This window comes from Balaenoptera musculus, chromosome 19 (assembly GCF_009873245.2).
Source record: "Balaenoptera musculus isolate JJ_BM4_2016_0621 chromosome 19, mBalMus1.pri.v3, whole genome shotgun sequence".
In the NCBI taxonomy this organism is placed as follows: domain Eukaryota; kingdom Metazoa; phylum Chordata; class Mammalia; order Artiodactyla; family Balaenopteridae; genus Balaenoptera; species Balaenoptera musculus.
The window spans coordinates 11,839,936-11,864,775 of NC_045803.1; the positions used below are offsets into that span (position 1 = coordinate 11,839,936).

General features: G+C 51.5%; 1 protein-coding gene across 9 annotated transcripts; it reads left to right on the forward strand.

Annotated features, from left to right (window-relative positions):
- The first annotated feature begins 486 nt into the window (after nucleotides 1–486).
- Nucleotides 487–22,204, forward strand: PHLDB3 (pleckstrin homology like domain family B member 3). Of its 9 annotated transcripts, none has more exons than XR_005017513.1 (16): nucleotides 487–600; nucleotides 1,070–1,434; nucleotides 2,117–2,299; nucleotides 2,524–2,661; nucleotides 5,919–6,047; nucleotides 6,260–6,421; nucleotides 7,411–7,521; nucleotides 7,683–7,766; nucleotides 8,012–8,195; nucleotides 13,850–13,949; nucleotides 14,085–14,190; nucleotides 14,276–14,363; nucleotides 15,086–15,142; nucleotides 18,288–18,507; nucleotides 19,117–19,202; nucleotides 20,213–20,267. XR_005017513.1 is itself a non-coding variant. In XM_036834369.1 (16 exons), exons 2-16 carry the CDS (start codon nucleotides 1,201–1,203, stop codon nucleotides 20,345–20,347), a joined length of 1,944 nt encoding a protein of 647 aa, XP_036690264.1. In that variant the 5' UTR covers nucleotides 487–600; nucleotides 1,070–1,200; the 3' UTR covers nucleotides 20,348–22,200. The 9 variants fall into 9 exon arrangements, 6 of the variants coding, with proteins under 6 accessions (XP_036690264.1, XP_036690265.1, XP_036690266.1 ...); XR_005017514.1 differs by having other exon boundaries at nucleotides 14,100–14,190; XR_005017515.1 differs by having other exon boundaries at nucleotides 8,085–8,232; nucleotides 14,100–14,190.
- The last annotated feature ends 2,636 nt before the right edge of the window (nucleotides 22,205–24,840 follow it).

Sequence of the window (24,840 nt, forward strand, 5' to 3'; positions counted from 1 at the left end):
CATCCAGTGATCCTTTCTCACATACCAGTTATTTTCCTGTTTTTGCCCAGAGCGGAAAGGGTCTGGCTGAGACCTTTAACCTCTGCCCTCCACCCATAGCAAAGTGGTGGTGGGGGGAACATACTTCCCCCTGTCTCTGGGCGGGTCTCTGACTCAGCTCAGGGCACCCCCCTCCCCTTGCCCAGCTCCCCAAACCGGTCGGAGCCCTTCTAAAGGGCTCATTAGAGGGGAGAGGCCCCTATCTCCATTCCCCTCTTCCTTTCAGGATTCCCAGGGTCTGGACATTATACATAGGTGACCAAGGCGCCTGGCCCTCCAGGGGGGAGGAATGGGGGCGCTGGAGGCAGAGTTGGGGGGTCGTCATGCTGGGCTTTCCGAGGGTGGGGCCGGGATGGCCGGATGCCGCGGCTGCGGGCGGGGCAAGCTGGTCGCTCCCTCCTCCCTCGAGAGCTGTTGGACCTGTTGTCCCCCCTCCACTTCCGGGCTGCTGGGAAGGGGGACAGAGCAGCCTCTCTCTCCTCACTCTTCCCCAGCCACCTGTCTAGTGGGCAGAAACTGCAGCGCCGGAGCGCAGAAGGGAGCGCGCCGAAGCCTGAGCCGGTGAGGGGGCCGGGGCTTCGGTGGTGGAGGGGGCTGGAGTTCTGGAATCTAGCTCCGGGAGGAGCCGAGGGCTCAAGGCTCCTGGCTCGTCCAGAGAGGGAGACCAGGAGCCCCGACTCCTGGATCCCTCGGTGAGGCGGCAGGGGGCCCGCTCCCTTGCACAATGGGGTCGGAGCTGAGATTACTGGGCTCCAGAGAAGACGCGGCGGAACCCGACTCCTGAGTCCGCGAAGGAGAAGGTGTTGGGGTCCCTCTAAAGTGGTCCAAGGGATTGTGCGGGGCTGTTGGGAGAGTACAAGGCTCGACACCTGGATAGCAGGGAGAGGCCGGTAGGGGGCGGACTAGGACCCCGGACTCAAATTCTGGTCAAGCCTCCGGGGGAGTGACGCCCTAGGAGCCATCGAACCCCGCCCCTAGAAACTCCAGGCCGCGCCTCCGGAATGCTCAGTCGCATCCTTTGAACTCTTAGGCCCAGCCTCCGGAGCGCTCTCCAGAGCTTTCGGGCGGGGCTCTGAGCCCTCCTGGGCCCCGCCCCCACGCTACCGGGCCACGCCTCCCGAACTCTAGGCTCCGCCCACCCGACCGGAGTCCGCAGAGGCCATGGGGACACGGAGCAGCCCGGACGAGGGGACCCTGCCGCCCGCGGTCCCCAAGTGCGACGCGGAGGTCCGATCTCAAGGGGCCGCCCAGCCCCGGGAGCTCCCCGAGGACTCCCGCGAGCAGGAGGTGCCCGAGGCCGCAGCAGAGCTTCCGAGCGGCCACGGAGCTGAGCAGCAGGCGGAGGAAGAGGAAGAAGTGGGAGAAGGCAGCAGCACGGAGAGCAGCCGCGATGCGGTGAGGCACCCGGAGGGCGAGAGCCAAGGGGGGACCCAGAGAGGCAGACCCAAACGGGTGACAGAGGCACAGAGAGACAGGTATAGGAAGACCAGATAGAGACCCAGAGACAGGGAGACTGAGAGACAAAGACCCAAAAGAGTTAGAGACACTGAAAGACCAGAGACAGAGACTCAGAGAGATGGGGATAGAGACACGGACAGCAACTCAGAAACAAAAAGATGCTCAGAGAAACAGAAATAGAGACACAGAAACCTTGAGAGAGGGAGATACTCCGAGGGAGAAAGAGAAATAGCGATTCAGAGACGGAAGACAGATACTGGGTCAGGAAGATGAAGCCCAGAGAAAAGGGGGAAAGACTCAAGGAGACCCGGGGGGAGAGAAAGAGATGCAGGACCTTCGAAGAAGTGACGCCAAGAGAATGGGAACTGGATAAAGGAAAAGAAACACCATCCTTGTGTCGGCTCTGTGCCCCCTCCCCGGACTGCGAGCCCCTGGGCCACCCCACGGGGCCGAGCGGTCCCCGGACCTGTACCTTCCCCTCCTTGAATAAAAGAACTTGGTGGTAGAGTTAAACGCCGACTCAGACCTCCTGAGGGGATGTTTGGGATGGAGAACAGACCTATTTAGTGACTGCAGGGGGCGAGTCCTCCCCAATTGACCACGCCCTCTTCAACCGCAGGTGGAGTCTTCGCCTTCCGTTCGGATCCCGGCCACGCCACCCGCAGCCTCTCAGGCTGGGGAAGGGGTGCGAGGGGCGGCGCGGCGGCTTCAAGCCCAGCAGTTGGAGGCACTGACTCGCGTGGCTTTGATGGAGCAACGAGTGAAGGAGCTACAGCGTCAGAGGAAGGAACTGAGGATCCAGGTGAGGCTGCAGACCTCTTGGGAATTCTGGCCCCAACTCTTGGGGAACCCCCGCAAGGCCAGACTCCCAGTCCTTTCCAACTGCGGGAGCCCAGCTCCATGCTCTCTCCGAATCCAGGAGTTCAGATTCACAGGTCCCTCGTTCAGACCCAAGCGCCCGAGCCCCCAGCCCCCTCCTACTCAGACCCAGGCCTCTGGGTCCCAGTCCTTGTATTCTCTCCGCAGATGGAGGTGGAGGTGACCCTGCTTCGGGGTGAGCTGGCTGGGGAGCGAGTGGCCGTCTGGCGGGAGGAGGAGCAGCTCTGGGAGCTGCTGGGGCAGCAGCTGGACTCAGAAAAGGGCGGCCGAGAGCAGCACGAACAGGTCTGTTTGCCCTGCTGGGTCCTCCTCCTCAGTTTTCTTCCTTGTTGGACAGACATTCCTTGAGGTGCTTCTGGGCCCTGGGCCCTGAGGTTATCCCCATTCCCCAAACGGGGATCCTTGGGCTGGGGGCAAGGCGGGGGGAGTGGGCCTATGCCTCTTCCTGTTTCCCTCCTCCCTCCTTGGCCATGACTTTGGGGCCTGACTCACTGGTTCATCTTCCTTTGCCCCATCTCTCTTCGCTCTTTAAATGTCATATTGTGAAAGACATCAAACCAACAAAAACAGAGCAGTCAGACGGGCTGCCAGGTGGCGTGCTCCCCCGCTTCAGCTCCATTCCTGTTTCCTATCCCCCAATTGGCTTCCCTGTCCCTAGTTTTGAAAGCCAATCCCAGACATCATATTGCCTGTAAATGCTTTAGTTCTTATAGATAAGAGCTCCTTTTAAAAAACATTATCCCTATATCATTATCACACCTGAAGAATTAGTAAGTTCTTAATACCGTCTCATTTCCAGTCAGTTTTCATAGGTCCTAGATTGTCTCAAAAACAGTTAACAGTTGGCTGTTTGAATCCGGTCCCCCAAAGGCCAGTATATTGTAGTTGGTGAAATGCCTTGTGTGTGTCGTTTCACCTCTAATGGTCCCTGCCTACTGTACTATTTGTTGGAGAAACCAAGTCTTCTGTTCCATGGTCAGCGTGTGACCGGTTGCATGCCTGGGGTGTCCTTGATCTCATTTCTCTTCCTGGAAGCAGGTGGTTGGTTAGATGTAGAGGCTGGGTCAGATTCAGATGTAGAGGCTGGGTCAGATTCAGATGTGCTGTAGTGCTTCCTGTGTGCTGGGTCAGGGGGACATTGTCTCTGGTCCTCCAGACCTCAGTGTGGTCACTCTGATCCCTTCGTAATAGTTATTTACCTAAAGGCTTTAACATCCATTGGTGGTCATTGCTTGGACCAGTTGGCACTATAGGTTGGAAAATGGTAACTTTGTAATTCTATCAAACTCTCTCTTTGCCGTTTATTGGAATATTGGAATTTCCTGGGGCTGGGTCCTGAGTCTTCATTTACTTCAAAGAGCCTATATTTCTCCCAGCCCTGATTTCTCTCTCAAAATGTAGACCTACGTGTCCCGCTTCCTAGGATACTGGTTCCTAGATGCTCCTTCCTCCCCCCAGGACCTGGGATTCCAGACCTCAACCCCTCCTCCCTCCAACCCAGGAGTCCAGGCCCCCAGCCCCTCCTCCCTCAGACTCAGGAGTCTGGCCCCTTCTCATTCACCTTATCCAAAGCTGACCTCAGCAACTCCCTTTTCCACACTGTCCCTGTCTCACTGTCCCTTTGGCCACCAGGTCAGAGTCCTGAGCCTCGCTCTGCGTGCCTCCTTATCTCTCACCCCAAGCCTGTCAGTCACCGTGTCCTATTCTTTGTGCTCCCTGAACCTCTCTAGTCTGTCTCCTTTACATCTGCACTGCTCAGACCTCACCTCACTCTTATTGCTTGGAGGACTCATGAAGGAGCTGGTCTCAAGCCCTCAAGCCCATCTCCCAGAGGGATGATTCCACACCTAGATCCTTTCAATCCTTCCATGGCTCCCCATTGCCCCAGGATAAGGGCTCCTCAGCCTGGTGGGCCAAACCGAATGTGAGCTGCACCTTGCCTGCCTTTCCGCTGTCATCTCCCACCTGTGCTCCCCATCTCTTCCCTCTACCTCACCTTCTCCCTTCTTTTTTTTTTTTTTTTTAAATTTATTAATTTATTTATTTATATTTTTGGCTGTGTTGGGTCTTCGTTTCTGTGTGAGGGCTTCCTCTAGTTGCGGCAAGCGGGGGCCACTCTTCATCGCGGTGCGCGGGCCTCTCACTATCGCGGCCTTTCGTTGCGGAGCACAGGCTCCAGACGCGCAGGCTCAGCAATTGTGGCTCACGGGCCTAGTTGCTCCGCGGCATGTGGGATCTTCCCAGACCAGGGCTCGAACCCGTGTCCCCTGCATTGGCAGGCAGATTCTCAACCACTGCGCCACCAGGGAAGCCCCACCTTCTCCCTTCTTGACCAGAGTTTGTCCCTACACTTCCTGTACTTTTCAACTTCCATTCATTTGCTCCATGCTGTTCCCCTCTATCCAAAATGCCCTTCCAGCCCCCTCTATCTCCACTGGTCTAAATACTCCCTGTTTTGTTTTGTTTTTTTCCGGCCACGCCACGCAGCATGTGGGATTTTAGTTCCCTGACCAGGGGTCGAACCCATGCCCCCTGCAATGAAGCATGGGGCCCTAACCACTGAACCACCAGGGAATTCCCAAATACTCCCTGTTTTTTTGAGGCTCACCTTAAAATCCTCACATCCAGGAAGCCTAGGATTACCCCAGTAGAAATTGCTCCCCGCGTTCTGGGTTCCCATAGTCTCTGTGTTTCACTGCCCTGATTGTCCCAGGCTGTAACTGGCTGTGTCCCTTGATGGAGCCCAGGGCCCAGGTCGAACCCCCTTCTGGGTCCCCAGTATCAATCACCCAGCCTGGATATGTTTTGCATTCATTCCCTCATTCATTTTTTTTTAACTTATTTACTTGAAATATAGTTGATTTACAATGTTGTGTTAATTTCTGCTGTACAGCAAAATGATTCAGTTATACGTATATATATATATTCTTTATCATATTCTTTTCCATTATGGTTTATCACAGTATACTGAATATAGTTCTTATTGCTATATAGTAGGACCTTGTTGTTTATCGATTCTGTATATAATAGTTTGCATCTGCTAACTCCAACTCCCAATCTACCCCTCCCCCATCTCCAACCCTGGCAACCACAAGTCTGTTCTCTATGTCCGTGAGTCTGTTTCTGTTTCGTAGATTAGTTCATTTGTGTCATATTTTAGATTCCACATATAAGTGATATCATATGGTATTTGTCTTTCTCTTTCTGACTTACTTCACTTAGTATGATAATCTCTAGTTCCATCGTGCAAATGGTGTTATTTCATTTTTTTAATGGCTGAGTAATATTCCATTGTGTATATATACACCACATCTTCTTTATCCATTCATCTGTCCCCTCATTCATTTCTTAAACAGCTGTTTACTTGACACCTGCCCTGGGTGGGCCTGTGTAAGTGTGAACTAGACAGACAGGGTCCCTGCCCTCGTGGAGCCAACACCCCAGACAGGGAGGGATTTGAGATGTGGCTGGCCTGGCCCCGGCTGGCCTCTGTTTCCCTCCCTGTGCTCAGGCTGAGGCCAAGAGCCTGGTTGTTCATTCAGGCGCAGAGGCACCTGAGCCAGGAGCGGGATCGTGTGGAGGGTCTTCGCCAGAGACTCCGGGAGGCCCAGGGGCAGCTCGACTTGCAGCCGGAAGACCAGCGTGAGCGGCTTCTGCAGGGAGTGCAGGAGGTGAGGGTCCGCTGGACCCACTCAGGGACCCGGTGTCCAGGCCACTCAGGACCCAGACATCCAGGCCCTCAGTCCTCTGCTTCCCCACCCATCTAGTAGCTCGGGATCCTCAGCCCCCTCCTCCCTCATTGCCCAGGATTCCTGGCCCCAGCCCACTACCCTCCTGGTTCCTAGGGGTCCAGGCCTCCAGCCTTTTTGTGTTTCCCCCACAGATGAGGGAACAGCTGGATGTGGCCCAGCATGCTTACGAGGACCTGGAATTCCAGCAGCTGGAACGAGAGAGCCAGCGAGAGGAGGAGGACTGGGACAGTCCCAGGGCCCGGGCACTGGACCCCAAGGTCCAGGAACTCCAGGCCAGCGTGGTGCAGCACAGGGTGAGTCGGGCTGGGCTAGCCCTGCCTCCCTCGCCATTGCCCCCTGTCTCCTCTGCTCCCTTCTTTGTCCTCGTGTCTCCCCTGTGTCATGTACTTCAAAATAGTAATGACAGTTGCTGACATTTATTGAGCCTCTACCATGTGCTGGGCACGGTCCTAAATGTTTCACGAGTATTGAGTCATTGAATCCTTACAACGATCCTGGGAGACACGTCTTAATATTTTTTCCCATTTTATAAGTGAAGAAACTCAAGGTCAAGGTGCTCAAGTAATCTTTTCCAAGGTCGCTTAGTTCATAAAGGACAGAGCTGGGATCTGAACCCACTAGGTCTTCGCCACTGGGCTCCCTGCCTCTCAAGCCCTCATCCCAAATGATGCTTCCACTAGTCCTTTCTGGGGGCTTCACATTCAAGGGTCTGACAAGTCCCACTGGAAAAAGCAACATTTTGACTGTATTTAATACAAAGGTTCCCAGGGTTTTGGATTAGAAAGTTCTAATGTGGGTCTCCTTTCCCCGCCTCTATTTCTGGATCTTTTTCCTGTCACTGTCTCTTTTCCCCTTTCTGTCTCACGGCTTCTGTCTGTTTCTGTTCTGTTTCTGTCTTGTCTCTGCATCTCTTGTCTTTTGGGGTCTGTCTTGGTTCTTCTTTTCTGTATCTCTTCTGGTTTGTCTCTGTCTTTCCCTTTCTTTCTCTCTCTGTTCTTGGCAACGGTAACTTTCTCTGGGTTTCTGTCTTCCTCGGTCTCTGGATTTTGGATCCTCCATCCCTCCAACTCACTTCAAGTCTCTTCTGGACCCCCCAAAGGGGAGGAGGGCACCACGGAGGTTAACTCTAAGTCCCCCACCCCCTCCCAGGCACCCAAATGCCAGGGTCTCTGTTATGGGGTGGAGCAAACCCCAAGCTCTCAAGGAGGACCTGATTCTGTGGGAACCAGCCCAGGGACCCTGGAGCAGCTGAGTAACCAGGGCCCTGGGGGGTGCCCTGTAGCGCCGGATCCAGGTCTTGGAGGAGCAGCTCAAGTCACTGGGGAAGCAGATGGCAGCTGAGAGCTGGGGGCTGAGCCAGAAGAAGGAGGAGGCCCTTCAGGCCCTGACCCAGGTAAGTTCACCCCAGGCACCTGTCCTACTTTCCCCACTTCTCCCTAGGGCAACCCATTGCCTCCCTGCACCCCAGAGGTCTCCTGGCATCAGGGAGAGCTGCTGGGATGGCCCTTTCCGACCCTGAGGTGTGGCAGCCGTTGATGTCTTGCTCTCCCCTAGGAACGGAGCAGACTGCTCAAGCTCAATTGCCTTCAGGGAACCCCTGGCGGGGACTTCTCTGAGCCAGGCCAGGCCCTCACCAAGGTATGGGGATTTCATGCGCCTGTCAGCCCCCTCCTCCCTCAGACCCGGGAGTCCAGGCCCCCTGCCCCCTTCTCCCTTGGGATCCACGATTCTCAACCCCTAATCCCTTTTCCCCCTGGGACCCAGGAGGTCCAGCCTCCAGGTCCTCCTCCTCAGGGAATCAGCCATCTCTGCCCATAGTCCTCCCTCACTGAGACCACATTTCAGCTCTCTTGGGACCTTGAGCCTTTGTTTTTCCATCCAAGAAATGGGCTGGCTCTGGAGGCATGGGCCAGAGCATCCTTCCAGCGGCCAGCCACCCCACCTGTTCTCCTGCAGCTCCTGTTCACCCAGAAGACAGACCGCCAGTTGCTGGTTCTCCAGGACCCCACTGCCCACGCTACCGCCGCCACCTCTTCCTGCCTCTTCTCCGTTCACGGCTCCCTCCAGGTGCCCCCCCAATGCCTCGTCACCCTGGGTCTCGCTGGTAACTGTGGCTTTCTCTGCGGTGGGCCCGGGGAAAGGGAAGGCTGATCAAGTGGTATTAATGTTTATCAGCCTCCAGCTTTATTATTCGTTTTCTTTCTTCTGCCTAACACCCCACCCCTCCCCTGGAGAAATGGGACTGTGCCTACCCAGGTGTAAATTTTAAAAGCCACCCAACAGGGCATATTGATAAGAAGGTCTCCTCTCCCCACCTCACTGGCCCCTGGCTCCCTCCCCAAAAGCAGGGCAGCTACTTGTTTCTTGAATATCCTTTCTTCCAGATCTTCTTAAAGCCAGGGATCCCAGCTTATTAATGGGTTAAAACATTTATTGAGTATGTTGCTACCAACTTTCTTTTTTTAATATTTATTTATTTATTTATTTTGGCTGCGCCGGGCGTTAGTTGCGGCCTGCGTGATCTTTGTTGCAGAATGTGGGATCTTTTTTAGTTGCGGCATGAGGGATCTAGTTCCCCGACCAGGGATGGAACCCAGGGATGGAACCTGGGCCCCCAGCATTGGGAGTGTGGAGTGTCACCCACTGGACCACCAAGGAAGTCCGGCTACCAACTTTTAAAATGAAATAGAGTAGACAGTGGCAGAGTGCTGCGTGTGAGGTAGGGGTGAATAGTCAATGAAAAGAGTTTTGTTTCAGTCGTGTGGATAGGGGACCAGCGCTTAGAAATTGGGAGCTCTTGTTCTATCATGTAAATGTTTTTTTCAGAAACATGTCTATTAGCTACTAGTTGGCTTTAATTTTCTAGCTTAAGACTCTGTCGTGGAGATTGTTTTCCACTGATACATTTAGAGCTGCCGCTTCCTTTTCAATGGCTCTGTAATAATGATATAAACAATAACAACCATAATGACAGTTAACATTTGTGGAGTCTTCATAGCGTGCCAGGCACTGTTTTAAATGCCTCACGTGGATTCACTCATTTAGTCTTTGCAACAACGCTACAAGTTGGGTTCTTCTTTCCATTTTATAGATGAAGAAACTGAGGCAGAAAGGGGAAGTTTCTTAACCAGCTAGTATGTGGCAGAGCTGGGATTCGAACCCAGGCACTCTGTTTTCAGAGCCTATGCTCTGAACCACTCTGAGCTTCTGTGTGGCACACAGTTCTACGTGGAGGCACTGAGCCAGCCCTCCCTCGGAGGATAGTGATTGGAGTTTTTTTGCAGTTTAAGCAATGCTGTTACGAAGATCCATGTATGTGTGTCTTTGTACCCACAATAATAATAACAAATTAATATCAATTATTATCTAATTAATTATATTGTCTGTTATCATATTTAATTGTTTATATTGTCTAATATAATATGCAACATTATCTTATTAATTAATATGGACAATATTCATATTAGTATTAATTTTAAGAGCTTAATGTAGGCCAGGGCCTGCTCAAAGCCGTCTTATGCCTTCGAGCCACATGAAATTGCTATTATTTGGAGGTGAGAAACAGTCAAATACTGACAGTTTGAAGTGCTTCAACCTAATATATATTATATTATAGTATACTAATATATCATATATTATTGTTTCATGGATATACAATTCAATAATATGTATTACATATTCATGAAATTTTATGTATATATAATTTTATTTTTTGCTCAGAAGAACCTGCAGAAGTAGGTCCTATTATTATCTGGGTAAAGGGTTAGCAGAGCTTTTGTAACTTTCTAGCTGGAAGCTTGATAAAGGTGGATTGTCAGCTGTGTTGCCAGGCAACGTGACTTAGGGTAAATATGACCCTTATAAGTAAATCGCATATCTATAAATACTTGGTGGGAAGCTGGGTCCATTCCTATAGAGGTGTTACCTGAGTCATTGGCTCCTGTGTACACGGAACTTCTAAGGCCAGGTGGGCCCTATACCCACCGGCATGGATCCCATACCCACCTTGCACCTGGGTGTCACCTGGGGGCCAGACACTGACCCCTGGACACTGGTGGCCGTGCTGGGCACTCTTTTGTGTGCTTTGCATGAGGTCACTCGTTGAATCCTTGCATCAGCCATGGCAGGGCAGCGGGACGTTGCTCACTTTACAGAGGGGGAATCTCCCTGAGAAGAGCCGTGATTTACCAAAGTCACACACCCAGCTAAGCAGCAGAGCTAGGTTTGAAGACAGGCTGCCTGTTTCCACAGCCTGTGCCTTGCGGGAGACGAGGATTTCTCAGGGATCCTTCAGAACCTAAGTGGGCGACTGGTTAGCACCAGCTCAGAGGGAGCAACCGGGGACCTCGGGATACACGAGGAGCCCAGGGAGTGTTTATTTCCTCAGCCAGATAAACAGTAAACACGTGGGTAAATGAATGCAGGGATTAACAAATGACTCCTCCTTGCCCCTTCCTCTCTCTCCCTCCAAGTCCTAGTAAATCCTTCTCAAAGTCTACACCTTCTTGCCAGGATCATGTGATGACTAAGAGTACCGACTCTGCTTGGGTGCCAGTACCTGTTCTGCCACTTCCTAGCTGGCTGACCTTAGATACAGCTCTGTGCCTCAAGTTACTTAGCTGCAAAATGGGAATAATAACAGCATTCATTGGTTAATGTATTAAAACTCTTAGTGTGATGCCTGGCACATAACAGGTGCTCAGTAAATGTGGGCACCTGTTACTCTGATTAGAGTTATATTGATTGGTATTATTATAATTATTATCATTCTTATTCCACCCACTTCCACCCTCATCTCTGGTTTTAGTGACCCTATAGCAATCTCCTCACTGATTTTCTCTATTTTAGTTTTTGTCTCCCAATAATTTATTCTGCAAACAACAGCCAGAGTGATCTTCATCCCTCCTACTTCAGCTCTTCCCACCAAAAGCCTTCCATGATTCCCCCAGTCTCCTCACCGTGGCCCACAAGTCCCTGTGTGGTCTGACCCCTGCCCACCTCTCACCATCCCCCTCCCTGTACTGACTGCTCAGCTGCAGGAGCACTGACCCACCAGCACTCCATACTTATTCCTCCCTCAGGGCCTTTGCACTTGCTGATCCTGCCACCTGGAACACCCTTCCCCTCAGTCTCCCCTGGCCAACTCTTTTTTTTTTTGGCCCTGCCACAGGGCTTGTGGGATCTTAGTTCCCTGACCAGGGTTCGAACCCAGGCCCTTAGCAATGAAAGCCCGGAGTCCTAACCACTGGACTGCCAGGGAATTTCCCCTGGCTAGCTCTTATCTTTTGGGACTTAGGTTCAGTGTTCAGAAGGCTGTTCCTGGTCTTCCAGTTGGAAGGTGATCCTTTTTTTTTTTTTAACATCTTTATTGGAGTATAATTGCTTTACAATGGTGTGTTAGTTTCTGCTTTATGTGATCCTTTTTTATATCACCCTTTTATAACACACTCTTTACTCACAGCAATTTCTGATGATACACTTATTTGTACAATGGCTCATTCAGTTCCTACAATGTCAGCGCCATGGAGACAAGGCTTGGGTCTCTCTTACCCGCCTTTTCCCTCAGTGCCAACAATCTAAGGTCTCTCAGCTGGGGAGTGCTGGGAATATCAGTTGAAGGAAGGAGAGAGTGAAGAACCACAGGAACTTGGGACTCGGTTTCCTCTTTGTGCAGCAGAGAGAAACTTTCCCGACTCCCAGGGCTTTTATAAGCTTAAATGGGTCTGCCGAGTGCCAAGTACACTGTTAGGCACTTGATAAATATTGGTCACTATTCTAAAAAACATTTTAAAATAATACGAATCTAGAAAATCACATCCAGGGGGTCCCTGGAGGTCCAGTGGTTAGGACTCCGAGCTTCTACTGGAGGGGAACTGAGATCCCACGTGCCGGGTGGTGCAGCCAAAAAAAAAAAAAGAGGGACTTGCCTTCATTAATTATTTGGTTATCCAGGGATATGGTTTTTGTAAGAAATGCAGGGAAAACGCTTGATGGTTTCACTTCATTCTCCTGTCTTTAGAATAAAGGGTTGGTTCTCCTGCATCCTCCAAGGTGACCAATTCAATTTTTCTTTTAGTATTATTAATGACTTGTGGATTACATTTATTTGAGCAGTGAGTACCCCTACTGGTGTTCAAATTATGCAACTTATTTATTTTTATTATCCAGGCAGAGTTTTTGCTGTTTTTTTCTTTAAGAAGTGATTTCAGTTTTCTGTCTTTATTACTCTCAAATAATTTTGTTTTCATTTTTTTGGTAGTTTTTTAATTTTGAAATGATTTAAGACTTACAGAAATTGCAGGAATAGTAGAAAGAATTCCTGCATACCCGTCACCCAGATTCTGTGATTAACATTTTACCACATTTGACATTTGCTTTATTATTCTCTCTCTGTACACACCCACCCACATACACACACACAGTTTATTCTTCTTTTCTGAAGCATGATTCCCCTTTACCCCTAAATACTTCTACTTTTATTACCTAAGGTCAAGGCCATTCTCGTACATAACAACAGTACAGCAATCACATTCAGGAAGCTACCATTGAGACAATATTATTCAAGTTCACAGATGTGATTCGTATTTTTGCCAGTTGTCCCACAAATGTGCTTTTTTTTTTAAGCAAAAAACAAAAAAAGAAAAAAAAAACTTTTTTCTGATCTAGGAACACAGGTTGCATTTGGTTATCATGTTTATTATTATTATTTTTTAAACGAATATTCCTTTTGTTCCAAGTCCAAAGGTCATGGGAGGATATTCAGAGAAAAGACCTTTCCCACCATTGTTTTCATCCACAGGGTTCACCTCCAGGGGTGGCCAGGGTTATTAGTGTCTCCCGTCTTCTCAGAGATACTCTGTATTTAAACAGTCATGTATATACTATCTTGGATGTTATTTTCTGTCTGATATAAACAGCATTCTCCGCCTTTTTATACGCTTTGGAGTTTTCCTCCAAGCGGATGATCCCTGGTTTATCCCTGCCTCCTTTTGATGGGCACTTAGGTGGTCCCCAGGCATCTGTGGGGATTAACCTTGAAATCGGGTCATTTTTCATATGTCTGAGGGCCTCCACGGATATAGTCCTAGAAGTGGAATTGGGGCTCAAAGGTACCTATGCATTTGTTATTTTGATTTTCTTTTCTGTTTTTGTTTGTTTGTTTTTCTTTTTCTTTTTTTTTCATTGACTTTAAAAAAAGAGCCAAACTGGCCTCCATAAAGGTTGTTCCAATAAAACGGCCCCCAGCATTGTGGGAGCGCACCTGGGTTTCGCACACTCCCACCAACACAGCGGGCTTTTGGGGTTTTTTTTAACAGTTTTATCAAGATATATAGTTCACCTATGCTACAATTCACCCGTTTAAAGCGTACAATTCAGGGGTTTTTAGTATAGTCACCGAGTTGTGCAACCATCACCACAATCAATTTGAGACCATATTCATTATCCCTAAAGAAACCTCATACCCTTTAGCCATCACCCCTCAATTCCCCTCTCCTCCCAGTCCCTGGAAACCGCTAACCCACTTCCTGTCTCCCTGGATCGGCCCATTCTGGATGTTACACTGTGTGGTCCTTTGTGACTGGCTGCTTTCACTCAGCATCACGTTTACAGTGGCTTTTTGATCTGTGCCAGTGAGATGGTGCTTTTACTTGGCGCTTCTCCAGCTTCATGGTGGAGGCTGAGCATCTTTCCCTGTGTGCGTGGGCTTTGTGTGTTTTCAGGGCTCCATTGGCCTCCAGAGGACTGGAAGCCTGCCCCGGAAGAGGGGAGAGAGAGTGAGCCAGAGGGGATCCCCCCGGCCTCTGTCCTTCTTTTGTACTGGTGAGTACGTACCCCTTCCCCGCGTATGCTCTTCCCCATTAACCACCCTCCTGCAGCACAGGATGGAGGAACCTGGGTGCCTCTGCTGGGGGAGAGGTGGAGGGGTTTAGACAAGGGAGCGTCCCAGCCCCCCAGCCCTTCTCCCCGCAGGAGCCCTGGAGGCCTCGGCCCTCCCGCCAGCAGCCGGAGACTCCGGGAGACACCCCCTCTATCAGCTGCTGAACTGTGGCCCCAGAAATATGTGAGACATCAGGGAGAAGGTGGGGAGATGGGGGGGAAGAGGCCGGGCTGCTGTAACCTTCCCCGTCTCTGTTCTCTGCTCCCAGTTATGGGGCCCTCCACCCGGACATCGCCCGCATGGAACAGCTCCTGCAGCAGGCTGTGGCAGAGAGGGAGCGGCTGCTCCAGGCCAGGGTGAGACGGCAGCCCCTCCCTCCCCCTTCAGCCCCAGGATCCAGGCCCCCGGCCCCTCCCCCCTCAGCCCCAGGATCCAGACCCCCGGCCCCTCCCCCCTCAGCCCCAGGATCCAGACCCCCGGCCCCTCCCCCCTCAGCCCCAGGATCCAGACCCCCGGCCCCTCGTCCCTCAGTCCCAGGATCCAGGCCCCCGGCCCCTCCCCCCTCAGCCCCAGGATCCAGGCCCCGGCCCCTCCCCCCTCAGCCCCAGGATCCAGACCCCCGGCCCCTCCCCCTCAGCCCCAGGATCCAGACCCCCGGCCCCTCCCCCCTCAGCCCCAGGATCCAGGCCCCCGGCCCCTCCTCCCTCAGGACCCAGGAGTCCAGACCCCCGGCCCCTCCTCCCTCAGACCCAGGACCCAGGCCCCCGGCCCCTCCCCCCTCAGCCCCAGGACCCAGGCCCCCGGCCCCTCCCCCCTCAGACCCAGGATCGAGACCCCCGGCCCCTCCTCCCTCAGACCCAGGATCCAGGCCCCCGGCCCCTCCCCCCTCAGCCCCAGGATCCAGGCCCCCGGCCCCTCCTCCCTCAGGACCCAGGAGTCCAGACCCCCAGCCCCTCCTCCCTCAGACCCAGGATCCAGGCCCCTGGCCCCTCCTCCCTCAGGACCCAGGAACCCAGTACGTGTCCCCCACTTATTATTGGTTAGCATTCTCGTTGATGCTTTCTTTCTGCACTCACAGGAAGGGACCAGAAGGAGCACGGAAGGTGCCTCAGACCCCCCTGTACCTGCCATCATGGTCAGTCCCGCCCCTAACCCTCCCCCACCACTACTCCCCTGGTCTGTCTTGCCACCCTGGCCTCTGCCCTGTCTTATCTCACCCTATCGCCTCCTCCAACGGCACAGGAAAGTATCCTGGGCTTGGCAAGTGGAAGGGGAACTCGAAAGGCCTAGTTCCTGTTCCCATTAGGGCCGTCTGTATCCATGGCGTGTCCTCGGGTGACATGCTCCATTCTCTGTGCCTGGGTTCCCTCTTCTGTGAGTGGGTGCCTGTGTGAGAGAGTCAGCAGTTGCTGCAGAATGAGGGTAACCACGTGCTGGGGCTTTTAAATATTATTTGAATTTTTTGTTTTATTTATTTGATTCTTTTTAAAAACTTCTGATTATAGAAATATGCAAGCATATTCAAAGGTAGATTAGATTAATAAACCTCCCTGTACCCACCCACCATGCAGCTCTAGTGATCATCAATATTGAATCTTGTTTTACTTACCAACTTTGTTGTACTGAATCCTCACCTACTTCCCACTCTGCAGTGGAATATTCTAAAGCAAATTCCAGATATTGTACCATTTCATCCGTATCTCACTATGTATCTCCAATAGATTTTTTTTTAACATAACAAAAATTCCACTGTCATAGTTTATGAGATTATTAATAATTCTGCAACTTTCTGATACATGATCCGTATTCGCATTTCCCTAATTGTCTCCAAAATGTCTTTTTATAGTTGGTTATTTGAATCTGGATCCAAACAAAGCACGCACACTGCATTTAGTTAAAACGTCTTTTAAATCCCTGAGATAGAGTCCTCCCTCCCTGCTTTAAAAAATGCCATTAATTTGTGGGAAAAGTCACTTATCCTGTAGAATTTCTCACACTCTGGATTTAGCTGACAGCTCCTTATTAAAATTTTATTTCTACCTACACTAAGAACATGAATACTTTTTGTTATAACAAACACTTCAGAATTTGGGAAAGTGAAGTTCCCCTCACCTTACCTGCAGAAGTGCAGGTGTTTTCTATCGCGGAGAAGCGTTCAAATCTTTTTTTTAAATACTTTCCTACATACACCGATCAAACCATATTTGGTGAATTTATTTTCCTTGTAATCGAGCACATCATTCCCAACCTGCTTTTGGTTCTCTCAACCATTTGGCCTTTTCTTATTCATTTCAACCCAGTATTTACGGAGGGCCTACTGCGTGGTAGGCCCTGGGTTATATAGCAGTGACCAAAGTGACAATCCCTGCCCTTGGAGAAGCTGGCGTTTAGCAGGGGAGAGAGACAAAAAGCAGCATCAATAAGTAAAATAAGTAGCACGTCAGGTGCTGATAAGAGTTCGGGAATAAAATAAATTGGGAAGGGCAGTGGAGCCTTCTGGGTTGTCACGCATAAGCTCTACCTCATTAAAAATGAAGCACTCCTGCTGTGTACCATCATCATTTATTAAACGGTTCCCTGTTGACTGCATTGGCCCCCCCGCCACCCCCGCCCCCTTACAGCTCAAGCTGCCTTCTTGTGCCCGTGAGCAAGTGTGTCTCTGGGATTCGCACCTGGAAGTGGAATCACCAGGTCGGGGAGCCTGACAGCAGCGAGCTCATCCAGGAAACAGCCCCATGTGGAGGGTGCTGTGATAACCGCCGAGTTTCAGTGTAGGGAAACTGAGGCTCCGAGAGGGGCAGGCGTTCCACGGAAGTGACACGGGTGGGCAGTGGGGGAGGTGACAGTCCCAAGCCCATCCCTGCTGTCCTGGATTGGGACCCGGCTCCACCACATCCTACCTGGGTGACCTTGGTGAGTCACTTCCTCTCTAGAAGCCTCAGTTTCCTCGTCTGTCAAATGGGGGCAATAATGGGTTGTTTTGGAGAGGCAACAAGGTGATCACTTGGCACAGTGCCGGCCACAGAGTGGGACCTTCCATACGTGGTGATCGGTAGTGTTACTGTGTGGATTTGGTGAGATGACCCAGTGGGTGCCCTTTTAACCACCCCTTCCCCTCCTGTGCATTCCCCGGCTCCTCCCCATTTCCCCTCCTCCTCATTCTCCCCTGTCTCCGTCCAATGAGTCTCACCTCTGTTTCTCATCCCTTCTTGCTTTGGCCTTGCTTCAGTGTTTTCAGCCCTTGATACTCAAGAGTGTGGTCCATGGCCCAGCAGCTTCGGCGTCCCTGTTCCCCGGGAGCTTGTTAGACGTGCAGAACCTCACCCTCACCCCAGACCCCCCACCCTGGAATGACTGAATCCCAGTCTGCATTTTAACAAAATCCCTAGGGGGTCCCCTTGCATGCTGAAGTCTGAGGCCTCAGTTTGACCACGGGGATCATACCATTCTTTGCAGGGATCATTTGGGAAGAATAGGTATGATCAGGCTGGGCCTTGTAACAGTAGACACTTTGATCACCTTCATTCTTCTCCCCTTTATGGCCTCCTGAGATGACACTCTGCCCGGGGAGTCCTGGCTCGTCAGCTCTGGCTGTGTGACTTGGGCCTAGTGACTTCACCTCTCGGAGTCTTGGTTTCCACATCTGTAAAATGGGGACAATGATGTACTTACCCCTTGAAGAGAGTTTGAGAGGACACAGAGATTATACCTATAAAGTGTTTTTTTTAGCACAGGTAATAATCACTAATTTCATCACAACAAGAATAATAACAACAATAATAATAATAATGGAAACGGTGCTCTCATTTATTGATCACTCACTATCTGGTCCCTGTTTTACAGAGACGGTAGATGAGGGTCCCACCGGGGTCCATCACTTCTCTAACACGTCTCTGGTGTTTCAGGGTAAGCTCTAGGGTCAGGAATACCTGAGTTTGCCACCTAGCTCTGCCACTTAGAAGCTCTGTGTGACCTCGGGTGGATTATTTTCTCTCTGTACTTCAGTGTGTTCATCTGAAAAATGGGGCTCATAGTAGCCCTGACCCAAGGGTGGCCGTGGGGAGTCAAGGAACGGATGCTGGTAAGGCCCTGGGCAGAGTGTCAGTTAATCAGTTTAGTTGTTGGAAATATCATCTTGATCGTCATTGTTAATGAAAGGCTGTGCCGGGCCTTACACTTGAGCTACTCTGACCGGCTCCCCTCGGGGGCGGGCGTCCAGGCTGCAGGACCCGCCCCCCTCCCCACCATGAAGTCACTGCCCCCTTCTCTTGCTTTCCCAGGCCCCGCCCACAGCCCCATCCCGCCCTCCTGGTCCTCGGGTCTTGGATCTCCGGCAACACCTGGAACGCTGGGGCCACAACCCGGAAAGCTGCCCGCACATACGGGTGTCCGGGGGCTACTGCCGCGGACCCCTGGTGAAGATGGGAGGCCGCATCAAGACCTGGAGGAAGCGGTGGTTCTGCTTTGACCGCCAGGCCCGCCGCCTGGCCTACTACACAGGTAAGCCCAGCCTGGCTGCCTTGGGCCCCGGGCCCCCAGGACCCTGGAAGAAACCACAACAGACTTTCACCCCAGAAACCTAGGGGTCCCACCCTCAGCCCCCTTCTCTCTTAGGCCCACGAGTCTGGATCCCCAGCCCCTTTCCCCTTTAGTGACCCAGCCCCTCCTCAGTAACATGGGTAACAGTTTTGTACCACTCTGGCTCCCCAGACCCCATTTTCCTAAGATACCCTAGAGGAGCATTGTCAGTGCCCAGCCCCCAAATCTAGGGTTCCAGGCCCCTCCTCCTTCCTCCCTAGGAGAATCAATGATGCTGAATCTCTCCTTGAGTGCCTGCCCTTCTCAGGGGCCAAGGCACTAGGGGACCTAGGATTCCAGCTCCCCAGACCTCATTCTCCGGTCTTGTCCAGTCACCACACCAGTCTCCCACCTAGTCTCCCGTCAACATGCACTCACCTCCCAACCACAGTACTTTAGGGACCTACAGACTCTGTCACCATGTTCCTCACCCCAACCCCAGTCTCGGGACTTGGGCCCAGTGACTCCCCTGCTCCCCCCACCATACACACCTCTCACTGGCTCTGTTTCTCCCTCACCTCCCTCCACCAGACAAAGAAGAGACCAAGCTCAAAGGCGTCATCTACTTCCAGGCCATTGAGGAAGTCTACTACGACCACTTACGCTGTGCCTTCAAGGTGAAGCCCCTGCTTGGTGCTGCTCTGCCCTCCTGGTTGGAGCCCCGGCTGTCAAGCCTGATCTTATCCCTGGGAAAGGCCACCCACAGCCCCTACTCTATCCAGCACAGGAAACCAACAGATCATTTCACTGCAGGGACCAAAAATTAAGAGCTCAGTCTCTGGCTCTCAGCCCACTGATATTTTTCTTGGAACAAAAGTTTTAGAGCAGAAATTTGGCAAACGCAGATGCCAAGTTGAGAATAAATGTCTGAATTGGGCAGGGTGAGGACTGAGGCAGCCTGGGAGCATCTAAAGGAGACGATCACTCGTTAGCATCTGCCCATCATTGCCAAATGGTGATGGGCCCCATGGTGTCATATCATATTTATCTTTCCCCAGAGAACGCAGGAATTGCAACTTTTATAAAAATAAAAGTGCAGTGCCAGAAACTGATACAATGTTTAGAAAGCTCTGGAGAGCAACTGTGGCTTTTTAGAGCTTAGGCTGGAATCCGAGCTGTGGGACATCAGGAAAGTGACTTCCGTTCTCCAGCCTTAGTTTTCTCACCTTCAGAATGGGCAATCTTCAGCCCATTTCTTCAGAGTTGAGGTTAGAAACAGATCATGGATGTAAAGGATTTACCTAATTCAGGGTTGGCAAGTAGGTACTCAATAAATAGGTTGTAGACACTAGGTTTTTCCCAGTTACAAACCAGGGGGACCTAGATTTTGGGGGGAGGGGAAATTTGAATGTCTATTTCTAATAGGAGAAGGTAGGCTGGGGGATTGGGACATGGGTCCGTCCTCTTTTTAAATTCCTCTTGCTCCCATAATTCTAAGCGCCTTCCTGTGTTAATTCATTTAATCCTCATAACCCAACGAAGTAGGTAGCATCATTTAGGAAGTCAGATGGGGAAACATTCAGGGAGTCTAAATAACTTGCCCAACCCCACAAAGCCTATAAATAGCAAGGCTGGGATTCCAACTAGGGTGGACTCATAACCATCTCCACTCCGCTTCTTATTCCAGAGCCCGAACCCTCGCCTAACGTTCTGTGTCAAAACCTACGAACGCCTTTTCTACATGGTGGCGCCAAACCCAGAGGCCATGCGCATCTGGATGGACGTCATCGTGACAGCGGCGGACGAGAACCACGCCCCCTGAGTGAACATACCCTCTCAGAGGGACGTCCCAGCGAGGCTCTGCCCCGCATGCGCTGCCTCGAAGCCACGCCCACTGCTGGAAATCCTGGGCCAGCCCCGTTGGAACTCTCCCGGGAATTTTGTGGGCTCGGCGGCTCGGCAGGTCTGAGCTGCGCAGTTCTGGGCTGCAGGTGTCTTCCCCGGACGGGAAGCCAGCCCCTGAGGCTCTGCCCCAGGTGGGAGGAAGGTTGCGGGGGCGGGAAGGAACTATTTATTGGTGCTCCTGTGATACCGAATTAAACTTGGAGGAAAAACAGTGGTTACTGCTGAGGTTCCCAGCACAGGCGTACGGGGCCCCTCGACCCCTAGGCAAGACATCTGAGTTACGGGTACCTCGGAGACCATGCATCCTTTAGCTGTTCTACCCTTTAGGAATGGAGACCTCCAACCCCAAGGTCATGGCTGGGAGGGGCGGGGGTGTGGGGAGGCATGCGTCCTTAGTCTTGTGGCAATTTTGTTTTTTCAGTTTGTGGGCCCGCCTGCTTCCACCCTTTTGGACCTGACTGGGCTATTGGCAATTTCTAGGAACTCCTAGGCTCCTGCCCTCCAGGCCGTGACACATGTTATTCCCTCTGCCCTTCCCTTAACCACCTAGCTCCTTATTCTTCGCATCTTAATTGGGATGTCCCCTCCTTCAGGAAGCCCTTCCTGACTCCCTCAGCTGGATCAAGTACCTCCCTTTGAGCCCTCCTGTCCCACTCCTGAACATCGTGGGTCATCACTGGTGATGGATCTATGTCCTGATGGACTGGGAGCTCCATGAGGGCAGAGCCAGGGCTGTCCTGGTCATGGCTGTGTCCCCAGCACCAGAGGGCACATTTCACCCCATGAAAGTGAAAAAAAAAAAAAAGCTATCCTTTCACCTGTCGGTCTTTATGTAATGTTCCCTTTGCTAAGTCACCTTTCCCCACTCCACCCTACTCATCATTTAGGTCATAGCTCAGATGTTTCCTTCTCCAGGATGCCTGATTCTCCTGGCTGAGTCAGATGCTCCCTCTGGGCTTCCCATCCCAGCCCTGATCACTCTGCCTGCTCCTTCCCCATCACGGCTTTGACTACTCTGGGTCATCCGTGTGTTTGATGGGTGTGTTTCCCGTGCTGGGCGGGAGCCCCAGGAGGCAAGGGTTGGGCTATTTCTATCACTACTGAGTCCTTGGCACACAGCAAATGGCCTGTAGGGAAACTAGGTGTTGAGGGAATAAATTGATAAGAAAGACGCTGAGGATGGGGTGATTGTGAACGACAGGCATAGAACTTTTCATCATTTACATCTCACCTAAGGTGTCCCCTCCTTCAGGAAGCTCTCCCTGATCCCTGGTGGGCTTCCGCAGTCCCCTGAGCTCCCCAACTACAGGACCACTCCCTGACCACTCTAGGCTGTCACTGTGTGGTACAGGTCATTTCCTCCCTTAAACCTCTCTGGAACTAAGCATTCAGTCCCTCTGGTTCCCATCTCTTCAGGACCTGGGTGTCCCATCCCAGGATTCCTTAAGGATCCAGATGTGCTCCTGAAACCCCGGAATGCAAACACTCCAACCCCCAGGCCCTTGGGGACCCGAGGTGTTCCTTGGCCTCTACCCCCAGGTGTGAGACATCTGGATTCTTGGATCATTTCATCCCTCAGCCCCTCTGCAAACTGTGTCCCCTTACTGGGGCCAGCTTCACGGGCATGTGACTAATGCAGTTGACAAGTCCCATGTTCAGAAGAGCCCTCTTGGCTTTAATCATCTGTGATTGCCATCTGGAAATTCTTAATTTTGTATTTGAATTTGTATTTTGTAAGTGAAGTCTGAAGGGCGTGGAGCTTGAGCTGGGGGGATTGGAGCCTCAGCTCAAATGAGGTCCCACACCTGCCATCTCCCACCTCCCCGGAATAGGTTCTGTCTGCCTTCCCCTCCCTGCCTCTGCCCTGTGACTTCTGCCATCCTCCAGCCCCGACAGGGGCCTGAGTGCTCACGGGAAATCCAGGCACTTGTGCCTCCTGGCATCTCAGGTGGGGCACGGTGGCGGGCGGCTGGTGGAAGGGGAACCCAGCAACCAGTTTGCTTTAGTTGTGGGTCAGGGTCTCTAGACACCTGTAAGGGTCTGTGCTCACCCCACCAGTATCCCTGTGCCTGAGGGAACGTGACATTAGACACCGTATGGGGTCGAGAGAGATGCAGGAAGAAAGGAAAAGAGCATTTCTACTTTAGTACCTTTCATGACACTCCTTCCTGCCTTTTGAACCAGGTCTCCATATTTTCATTTTGCACTGAGCCCCGCAAATTATGTAGCCAGCCCTGGCCCTGACCCCACCCCCCTTCTCTGACACATCCCAGACAGCACATCCCAGAAGGAGTGCGTCTGAGGCAGGCTGGGAACATCACTAGGCTCAGAGCCTGCCCTTCCCCAGGGGACAGGAAACCCATAGTGGAGATGGCCCCAGGCTTGTCTGAGGCCCTGGCATGAACCCCAGGGCTGGGGACCTGGTGCCTCCACACTGACCCCTCTGTTCATCTCTCTGGGGAACCAATTCTAAACCTCTTTGCAGTGACCCCTGTGGAGGGGAGCTGGGGAGAGTCACAGAGTAGGTGTAAGTAGAGGTCCGGTATTTAAACCTCCCTCTGCTCTCTGGTCCTGGGCCAGGTTGCGGGGGGCGGGGGGGTTGGTGTCAGCACCCGGGATTCGGGCAGGCCTGAGCAAGAGGAGACTCTCCACCCTGGGTCCCACTCCCAAGACACCAGATCTTCTGGTCTGGCCAGTTGGGGTTCCTCCCTGAAACTCTCCCACACGGCTGGGACCTGCAGGGCCTCCTGCTCCTGAGTGCACAATAATAATAGAATTGTTACCCTGCCTCACTCCATCCCTCTGGAGACAGGGGTTTTCAGACCTGTTTGGCAAAGGAGGCAGCTAAAGTTCAGAGAGGGAGATGGAGTTGCTTGAGGTCACACAGCAAGAGGATGGCAGAGGCAGGAGTAAAATTTCAGTCTGTCTGACTCCAGACTTAATACTTTGTCCACTGCCTCACTCCACCATGAAAGACTCTCCTTCCTTTATTATAAAACAGACACCTCAGAGGCTCAGAGAGGTGAAGACACTTAAGTGGGGTCACACAGCAAACCATAAGTGAGGCTGGGATTCCAAGGCTGGGAGGCAGGGAAGTAGGGGGAAGTGTTGAATGACTTCACAGTCACTCACTTTCTCTCTCTGAGCTTCAGCATGATGACAAGCAACCCAACCTAGGTGACTGAGGTGCTAGTCATTGTTGGCAATGGGGGTGCCCCATGGGGTCCGGAGAACAGATAAAACCTTTATGAACACAGCCGCTATTTTTCCTGCCATAGGTAAATCTTATCTATGAGTCAGGAGAAACAAAGCAAGGTTAAAGCTGTAGTTTAAATAATAATATAATATAAATAATACATAATATTGGGTTGGCCAAAAAGTTCATTCGGGTTTTTGCACCCTCTTACAGAAAACCCCGAACGAACTTTTTGGCCAACCCAATACAAGCAGTCACTTATATTAGCTTATATATGTGGATGCTTCGTCATTCTGTGGTTTGCACAGTGTTCTTGTTTGTTCCTGTGTTCAGACATAGAAGGAAGTAGTCCTGATTGTGTCTCACTCCATCGCAGTCACAGTGTGGCCCCATATGTGTTGGTGCAGGGGTGTAACAGAGCACCCAGACATCGCTGTGAGCCACCAGCCAACTCCCAGCCATCAGAGGCTGTTGTTCTCTTACCTGGGAGACTGCCCTGCTCCCTCCCTGGTCTCCTGGCCTTCTCTTGCCCCTTCTACTCTTTTCCTTTTTTACTGAGGCCACAATGGCACTCCTCCCCCGCCCTTTTCTTTTGGTAAGAATAGTGTACATTCAGTGAAATGCATAAATGTAAAATGTACAGCGTACAGCTCGTTGATTCTTAGCATGTTTGTAGTTACATGTGTAACTACCACCCAGATGAAGATAGTAGGGGCTCCTTACTATTACTCCTTTGGGGCAATGCCCTCCCCCAAGTAACCCCTAGTTTGATTTCTATCACCACTGATTAGCTTTGCCTGTTCTAGAACTTCATAGAAATGGAGTCACATGGTATCTTTTATTTGTTTAAGGCTTTTTGAGCTCAACATAAAGTTGGTTTTTTTTTTAAGATTTTTTTTTGATGTGGACCATTTTTAAAGTCTTTATTGAATTTGTTACAATATTGCTTCTGTCTTATGTTTCGGTTTTTTTGTTTGTTTGTTTTTTAGCCGCGAGGCATGTGGGATCTTAGCTCCCCAACCAGGGATTGAACCCGAACCCCCTGCATTGGAAGGCAAAGTCCTAACCACTGGACTATCAGGGAACTCCCAACATAAAGTTTTTGAGACTCACGTTGCCACCCAGGCCAGTAGTTGGCCCGTTTTCATTGCTGCATAATTCCCTGGGATTAGTGAATTCATTTCTTGATAAGTTTTTGCATCGTTTGCCAGATC

Coding starts and splice junctions, on each gene's coding strand:
- PHLDB3 (XM_036834369.1), top strand. CDS start 1,201: ATGGGGACACGGAGCAGCCCGGACGAGGGGACCCTGCCGCCCGCGGTC. Junction 7,522..7,682: donor CCCTTCAGGCCCTGACCCAG/GTAAGTTCACCC, acceptor GCTCTCCCCTAG/GAACGGAGCAGACTGCTCAA. Junction 7,767..8,084: donor CAGGCCAGGCCCTCACCAAG/GTATGGGGATTT, acceptor GTTCTCCTGCAG/CTCCTGTTCACCCAGAAGAC.